This window comes from Cyprinus carpio, chromosome A1, assembly GCF_018340385.1.
Source record: "Cyprinus carpio isolate SPL01 chromosome A1, ASM1834038v1, whole genome shotgun sequence".
Taxonomy (NCBI): Eukaryota; Metazoa; Chordata; class Actinopteri; order Cypriniformes; family Cyprinidae; genus Cyprinus; species Cyprinus carpio.
In genome coordinates this window covers 2,536,203-2,545,088 of record NC_056572.1, presented here as the reverse complement: position 1 = coordinate 2,545,088, position 8,886 = coordinate 2,536,203, and the positions used below count along the sequence as shown (strand labels likewise).

Sequence of the window (8,886 nt, the reverse complement as noted above, 5' to 3'; positions counted from 1 at the left end):
CACTTCAGTTCACCATTTAAGTGCAGTTAACCCCAGGAGCTCAAGCAGGCGGCTCAAGGCAGATACTCATCCTCTGAGACTAAAACCTGAATCGATAACAGATCTAGGCAAATAGGGTCCTGTGGGTCATGGGTCTTGGGTTTGTAAATCACCAACCCCACCATATACACACATACTCATACAAACCCAGTTTGACCTGAAGAATGACAGAGTGTGCTTTCTCTTTGTGTGGTGGTTGGATGTCTCATTGTCCAAGTTCTTCTTCATTCTTTGTTGGCTTTGCTCTGATATTGTCTGAGGATAAAGCCGGCCAAAGAATGTCATAGTGAGAGAATAGTTCTAATTCTTTTGCACACAAGTGCTCCGTTCTCATTAAAACACTCATTATATTGGAGACTATTTTGAGTTTATGGATTAAAACCGATAACTGCCATTCGCTTCCTTTTCACAAGCAAAGAAAATCTTTCCAAAAGGGCCGTTTTGCTGCAGTCCATCTGTTGGAAGCAGCAGGTTTCTTTCTGTGTAGGTACAAAGGTGCCCTTCCCTGCTGATCTGAGACCAGATTAACAGCTTTTCCCATAATAGATAATGTTTATTAAGAGCTGGCACCTCCACCAACATGGACTGGTTCCCTCTTTCTGTAGAAGTGAATCATGATTAACTTGGGTGGAAAAGAGCGTTGCTAAAAGTAGCTGTATAATTAAAGATACTCCTTTAATGCACATTAAAAAGACGTTTTTGAGACATGTAGTTTTCTTTTTGAACGATTCATTTAAATTGTTCAGTTTTTGAGTTGTCGGAAATATTAGTTTAACTATTTATTAGTATGTTTTGTAACCATTTTTTCTCATTTAGGGTCTTGGTCATGCCTCAAAAGTGTTGAGACACAAAATTATTTACAAGCTGAATTTGACTATTAAAGGCAGCAGCACAGACACAAAATAAAAGCATTATTTATAATTTTTTTGGTTGTAATTTATCAGCTTTTAAACCACCCAGTCAAGGCATTACATTTATGCTTTTGGCAGATGCTTTAATATTAAAAATAAAAAAATATCTTACACTGCATTGAAGCAATACATTTATGTGCGTTTATGCATGATCAGTTTGCTGGGAATCAAACCCATTATTTAGCGGCATGTTCTACATCTTGAGCTTCAAGAAATCACAGAGAAGTACTTTTCCACACTTCACGCAAACCGTTTATAATATTTAGAGTTTATGGGAAAAAAAAAAAACGGTTAAAGATATTTGTGTGATTTTTGGTGAATTGTCATGTTTGCCATTATGTAGTGCTTACATACTTTTATAAGCATTCTTGAACTACAGAAAGGCGCTATATGGAAAAATGTAGCAAATATATGTTTTGTATTTTTCCAGCTGAAAAGCTGCGCAGGAAACACTAGCGTAACCGCACTAGAAAATGTATACTGGTTGACAAATTTATATTGTTATTGTTTTATAACGCGCACACACTCCACAATCATTAGCCAGACAGGAAAATAAGTAGATGTCTGAGCCACTCCTGATATGAAGAGTAGATAAAGATCTGATGGGCGTGTCGTGGATTACAGACCATCTTCTCCCGCACTAGCAATGGTAATGCTATTACTGGCCCCCTTCCATAGGAAATGAATGGGCCTCATGCTGCGTGTAATAGGAAAGTGATTTTGCGGGAAGATTAGGCTCTAACGCAGCATCCGGCTCATTTGAATGCGTGCCATGCTTGAGGATGTGTACAAGCACGATAAGGGTCTGATGAGGGATGAAATGTGACTGAAACATAAGCAAAGAGATGAGTTGTTTTGAATTCGCATCAAGTTAAGAATCGGGGATTCTGTGGCTTTTGGTTTTTAATGTTGTCTCCGTGCATGGCCGTCAAAAACGCACCCTCACTGGGAGCTGGCGGGCTCATCCACAGTCGAAAAGGATTCATCTGAAAACTTCAGAGACGTTCACCAGCACTCTGAAGAAGTGGAGGTTTCCTCTGGACGGTCATGCCTGACGTCTCAGTTTTCAGTGACACTTGGCCGAGATCTCTCTCTTTCTGTCACATCACAAGCAGCCCGGGGCTGAGACTTCTTTAATCTGACTTCTCTGAGATGTGTCGACAGAATTTACCCACAGCTCCTTTCACCTGTGCTGTGATGAGTGGCGTGGAAAGTCCACTAAAGGTTATGTGGATGCCTTGAAAATAAGACTAAATAAATACTAACAGGATTTTTTCACTCTGCTTAAAGTGTTTCTCACTTGCAATTTTGAAAGGGAAACCCTGGTCTGACAGAAGTGGGATTTCCAGGCCTGGAAAGTTCATGGAAATGAAGGAAATCACAGAAAAATCTGTATTTTTATGAAATATTTATTTAGTTAAAATTTTCTCTTTTATGTGTGATCTCTAATGTAATAAATAAATATTATATCTGTGCACATCAAAAGAGTTTTTTAAGATATGCAAAATTGGTTAAAGTTAGGATTCATTTTTAGGGGTGAGCAATATTAGCGTAGTAATAATAATAATTATTATTATTTTAAATCAACTTGATTTAGAACTGTTACTGTTTATTTTGCACTTCTTTCAGAAGTGTGATTTCCAGGCCTGGAAGAGTCACAGAAATTAATAAAATGCTAAATAGTCAATAGAAATGCTCTATTCTAGAATATTTATTTGCTTAATTTTCCCTGTATGATCTCTAATATCTTTATAGATATATAGAATGGATTGCTAGGAAAGGCTTGGAAGAAATACTGCTAGAAAGTTACAGTTGGAAACTGTAGAACTGATCATAAACATCCTCAATGCTTGCTTCATTAAATATTCATGAGCTTGTTGTACCATTTAGTTTCAGCACCTGAGTCGAAAAGACTAGAATAAAGTAGCAACTGTGTTATGTTTGTACTATATTTCAGAAGATTTAATATGACGAGCAGATTTATTTGCGCAGATGATCTAGCAAGTATTAAAGCAGTGACGTGCATGCTGTACCCTCATGAATATGCAAATAAGAATGTTAACCTGGTGTTTACAGTGGGAAATCGCCAAGCTTTTTCAGAATTTAATTACTAACTCAGGGTAAAGTATGAATTGTGTGACACCCTGGGTATAGTTTGACCGTTTCAAGTCTGAAAGCCCATGAGACTGTTAATGCGATGTTGGAAAGCAGCTCTCTGCGTCTGGAGGTCACCTTACTTTCGTGGAGATGTTTATGCTGTGACGGGAGGCCTGGGTGTGACAGGACGTACTGTAGAGAGGAGCGAGGAGGTCACAGGGGAGAGTATGAGCATATGCGGTTGCTCATACTGTGAAAACATCCCTTCGGCCTCCATCCTCCTGTTTACTTCTTCTTTCATCACATCTTTCACTCATCCTAAAGCCTTTGGCTCAATTTCACGCTTTCTCCCCTCATTTTCGCTTCTCTATTCCACTTTTAATTTCCTGCGACTCTCTCCTCCCCCTCCTTCTCTCCAGCCATGACTCAGACTGCACCTTTGGCTGACCACCAACTCCTTGACATGCAGACTGCAGCACTCCTGCTCAAACCCTCCACCCACTTCTGCATCAGAGAAACAAACACACCCAGCCGGAGATTGCTACCTTATGCTGATCCTGCAAATCATGTATTACACAAAATTGATCTAAATCTGTTGTTGAATCAGCGCAAACCTCTTGAGGCCTGATGGTCTTGACAACCCCGCTAAGGATATGTAAATGGTTTTTAATTTAAGTTTTGTTATGTATTTATTTATTTAAATTTTTAGCTTTATTTCAGTTTTAGTAATTGTAGTTCTTCAGTTTTCAGTTTTTTTATTTATATTTTATTTTAGCTTTATTTTAGGAATGCAAGATATTGGATTTTGCCGATATCAGATATGCCAAACTCATTTTGGCCAATAGCCGATACCGATACATATTTCTTTTTGTTTGGAAACAACACCAAGTCTCTCCTGTGCAGAGATTATAAAAAAAATGTATTTGTTGTGTGTAATTTTAATTGCTAGCACACCTCGAGCACATGTATGTTATTAGTCTTATCGGCAAGGCATATCGGCATCATATCGGGCAAATGCCGATATTTGCATTTTAAGCCTTTATCAGCCGAATGACGTTCCAATAATATTGTGCATCCCTATTTTTATAAACGTAACATAAGCAACATTGGTCTAATCTCTGACGACTTTTAGAATGGTCTGTTTTTCCCAGAAGGCTTGGTACCAATTTGGTTAAGTGATGTAATATGCTGGTGACGGCATTGCAAGGGTTTGTCCTCACTAGACTCTGTTTACCCATCTATTTACGCAAATAACCATCACTCATTTATTAGCCCTAGAAGACGTTTTGTGCTCATGAGAACCATTCCACGGTTATGGAACATTATAATTTGCTTTGTTTACCTTGTATATACCCTCCTTTAACTTCTTTACAGAGCCCAGGCTCAACAGCTTAACTGTATTTAACAGACAGATGTTCTTCAAACTACAGTTCCCACAAACCATTGTAGTCTGTGGTTTGATAATGAAAAGCTTTAATAGCAGCGCTCTTCCAGATGGGAGAGGACATTTTTGATATGAAAATAGGAGGGTTAGCAATGAAAACAGCTGCTCGGAACAGTCTGCTCGCCATCCGAGACATGAATTGGTCTGCTAATCCCAGCCAATCAGAGATGCGGTGGGTTTCGAACATGAACGAGGGGGTTGAAATGTGACCCGCTTCAATCCGACGACGAGCACTATATGAATTTTTGGAAGGAGACTAAACAAAATGAGCGCTGGCACTTTATACCACCCTGGCCACAATTTGCACGGTATCTTCTTGCCTAAGATTAGATGTGGACTATAAAATGAGTGGAATTTGGAAGGGATTTAAACCTCGATCCTTGGCTTCAAACGTTTCCCACCATCCACTCAAACGGAATGCTAATCTCCATGCCTCGTGGGTGCCATAGACTTGCTCTTTTATGGTTTCTCAACGGGCAGATAAACAGACACCTAAGCCATTTGGTTTCAAAGGTCCTCTCCGAGACACAGCCTGAGCAGGTTGTAATCGCCTGAGAACACGGCCTGAACGCTTTTCGTGCTCGCCGGCATTATTTAAACCACCTCGGCATTCCATGGGAACGATCCATCGCCTTAGTAACACATACTCATTATGGAACACAACACCTCATGCATAATGCAGTAAGAAGTACATTAATATTCATGATTAACCCCCCTCCCTTTTCTCTCTGGCATGTCTTGGACACTTCAAATGTGAGTGGAGTAGCTTTTGATCACAAGATGATAAGAAATAGTCTTTGGGCACGTTTTAACGCCGATTGTTCAGAGATGACATCCCTGTTGTTCTTCCACTTCCTTTGAAGAGCCGCTCTGCTTTTAACCCCTTCTTGTACCATCCAATTTGTCATTTTAGCGAGTACAGTAATGGTTTGAAATGACTGTTAATTGGTTTGATTTCCTCTTTTGTTCAATCAACCGCCACATACGGCGATTGAACAAAGCAAGACGTGTTAAAATGCTCGAAAGCCCTCAGTGTTTTGGAGCTTGGTCGCCGCTTCTAAAGATTAATGATGCATTACGGTTGATCATGATCGAGATGGAGACGGAAATAGGAGCAGCTGCATTATGAATTAAAGGCTTTGAGACCTTCTCTTTCACATCTCCTGGGTTTATCACCCATGCTTTTATCGGTCATGGTTCAGAGGTTACGCCTTCTTTGACACTTGTGATGCTTTCCACTCGCCTCATAAAACGATGAAATGACCAAAAGCACCTTTGACTCAGTGTTTGCCTCTGAAATTAAATTGAATTTGGTTTAATTATATTTAGAGGAAATTGCCCTTAGCCTTATGGATTATTCTAAGGGAATTCTCTCATCATGCTGATCAATATGTAATATATCATATGAAATCAAGAGTGTTTTTTTTTCCCATTAACGCTGATTCCTGCTTCGAGTGGACTGTAAAGTTATTTGATGTATGTTGATAAGCAGAAGTTATGTCTTGGATAAAGGTCAAAGTGATGGATCGAAGTGCTTATAATTAGTGCAGGCATTGGGGAATCCATATGCAATCTTTTTCTTGTAGTATCAAGTTTGTTTTATTTATATAGCACATTTAAAAACAGCAAGCACGGCTGACCAAAGTGCTGAACAATACATAAAACAAAAGCACAGGGCAGATCACATATTAATAACACAAGCTCACAACAAATAGAAAGCCAAAGATTTAAAAAAAAATTGGTTTTAAGAGATTATTTAAAAGCAGTTATAAGCCGGGAGGCTGTTCCACAGCCTAGAGCCAGCAGTAGCAAAAGCTCTATTCCCTCTATGCTTTAACTGTGATCTGGGGACAAAGAGCACTTTAGTTTTTCTCAGAAAGAAAAGGTTTAATCTTTGGGAGAAGACATAACTGGAAAAAAAAACAAGAGCCAGTCACCGCATTTATTTGATTGTCGAATTTGAGGCTACAGTCCCAAAACACACCTAAATTCTTAAAGTAGTATGAAGAAAAGGGAGTAAGGTAGTCCAGGTCAGTACTTCTACTCCCAGAGTTTTAATGGGGACCAAAATCTATAACTTTGGTTTTTGGTTCATTCAGAAATAGAAAGTTTTGAGAGAACAAAGTTTTCACGTCATTTAGGCAAGCAAGATTTCAGAGCAGTACGTTTATTGCGATTCAGGGGTAGATAAATTTAGGTATGCTGTGAAATGATACACCATGTTTTCTGCAAACAGAGCCCAAAGGAAGTAAATACAGGGAAAAGAGAACAGGTGCGAGAATTGAACCCTGTGGCACTCCACAAGAAAGTTGAGCTGGCGACAAAGAAAAGTTACCCAGTCTGACAGAAAAACTTCTATTAGTTAAAAATTATTTAAACCAATTAGGGAGAGTTCCCTGGATGCCCACATAACATTCTAGTCAGGATAAGAGAATATTATGATCAACTGTATCAAAAGCCGAGCTTAGATCTAAAAGTACTAGGATCACAGAGTCGCCAGAGTCAGTCGCTAACAGTGTATCATTAAAGACCTGTAATAAAGCAGACTCAGTGCTGTGACTTAAAACCAGATTGGAAGGTTTCAAAAATCTGATTTGAGCTAAGAAAAGACTGGAGTTGAATAAGCACAGTTTTTTCCAAGACTTTGGTAATAAAAGGAAGAGTCGAAATAGGTCAAAAAGTATTGAAATGACTAACATCAAGTGAAGGTTTCTTGAGAAGAGGAGTAACAGTAGGAGTAACTTTAAGACTATCATGAATAGTTCCTGAACTTAAACATTTATTCAGAAAAGACAACAGACTGGGTCCAACCGAATCAAAAATTTGTTTCAAAGTACGTGGAGGGAGAACATCATGGTAGCAAAAAGAATGTTTCAAATGGTCAATAATTTCATAAGAGACTGGAGAGAAACAGAACGCTCCATGTGGCTGAAGAACAACGAGACTCAGGCGATGCATTATCAGATGGCTGCAGATGAGATCTCAAAGTATATGTGGCATTGTAGTTCAGTTGATTTACCCTTGTACTTGTTCTCTCTTTCTCGCCAGTGTTTGCGGACGTTAGTTGGCCACACCGGTGGGGTCTGGTCCTCTCAAATGCGAGACAACATCATTATCAGTGGCTCCACAGACCGAACGCTGAAGGTCTGGAATGCAGAGACGGGAGAATGTATCCACACGCTGTACGGTCATACCTCAACGGTGCGCTGTATGCACTTGCATGAGAAAAGGTAACATCGACTGCCTTCCAACCAAAGGCCACTTTACAGCCAGATGCATATATATTACACCACTGCTAGAAAAACAAGCCCTTAACTCCTTTGTTTACATAATGTGCATTTACATAAGATGTTCTTGTGTGTGTGTGTTTGTGTATATATATATATATATACATGTAAGTGTCACATGTAACATCCAGTCTATCACATGATCATTTAGAAATCATTCTAATATTCTGATTTATTATGAGTGTTGGAAACAGTTCTGCTGTCTAATATATTTGATGAATAAAAGGTTAAAAAAAAAACTGCATTTATTCAAAAAAAAAAAAAAAAAATCCAATAATAAAAAAACTAATAATATATTTTAAATAATATCACTTTTTATCAATTTAACACATCCTTGCTGAATAAAAGTATTGATTTTATTTAAAAAAAAAGAAAAAGAAAAAAAAATTACTGACCCCAAATTACTGACCAGTAGTGTATATTGTTATTACAAAATATTTATATTTTAAAAAACTTTTTTTTTTTTTTTTTTTTTTTTTTTTTTTTTACTTTTTATTCATCAAAGTATTCTAAAAAAGTATCACATGTTCTGAAAAAATATTAAGCAGCAGAACTGTTTCCAACTTTGATAATGAATCATCATATTAGAATGATTTCTAAAGGATCATGTGATAATGATCCTAAAAATTCAGCTTTGCATCACAGAATAAATGATAATTTAAAGAATAATAAATAAAAAAACAATTATTTTAAATTGTAATAATATATCACAATATCACATTTTTTTTCTGTATTTTTGAGCAAATAAATGCAGGCTTGATGAGCAGAAGAACCTTCTTTCAAAAACATTAAAAATAATAATATTTCCTTCACTGAACTGTTGTGTCTCAGTTGTTTCTTATATATATATATATATATATATATATATATATATACTGCATTTATTTAATAAAAAATGCATTAAGAGATATATTGTGAAAAATTATTACAAATTAAATTACCTTTTTTTGCTATATATATATATAGCCGATTTTATTTAATATTATTTGATATTAATATTAAATAAGTTAAAATGATATATATTTTTTTTATTTAATATTATTTGATATTAATATTAACTTAAATATTATTGATAGTGGTATAAATTGAAATATATTTGGTTGAAATA

The 8,886-nt window shown here is 37.0% G+C and overlaps 1 protein-coding gene across 2 annotated transcripts in view; it reads left to right on the top strand.

Moving 5' to 3' along the window:
* LOC109100105 (F-box/WD repeat-containing protein 7-like) overlaps positions 1-8,886 on the top strand; it is a 75,049-nt gene that overhangs the window by 57,241 nt on the left and 8,922 nt on the right. For both annotated transcript variants that reach the window (XM_042717628.1, XM_042717671.1), the window contains exon 8: positions 7,540-7,721. In XM_042717628.1, coding sequence (XP_042573562.1) covers positions 7,540-7,721 — 182 coding nt within the window. The remainder of the gene's footprint in view (positions 1-7,539; positions 7,722-8,886) is intronic.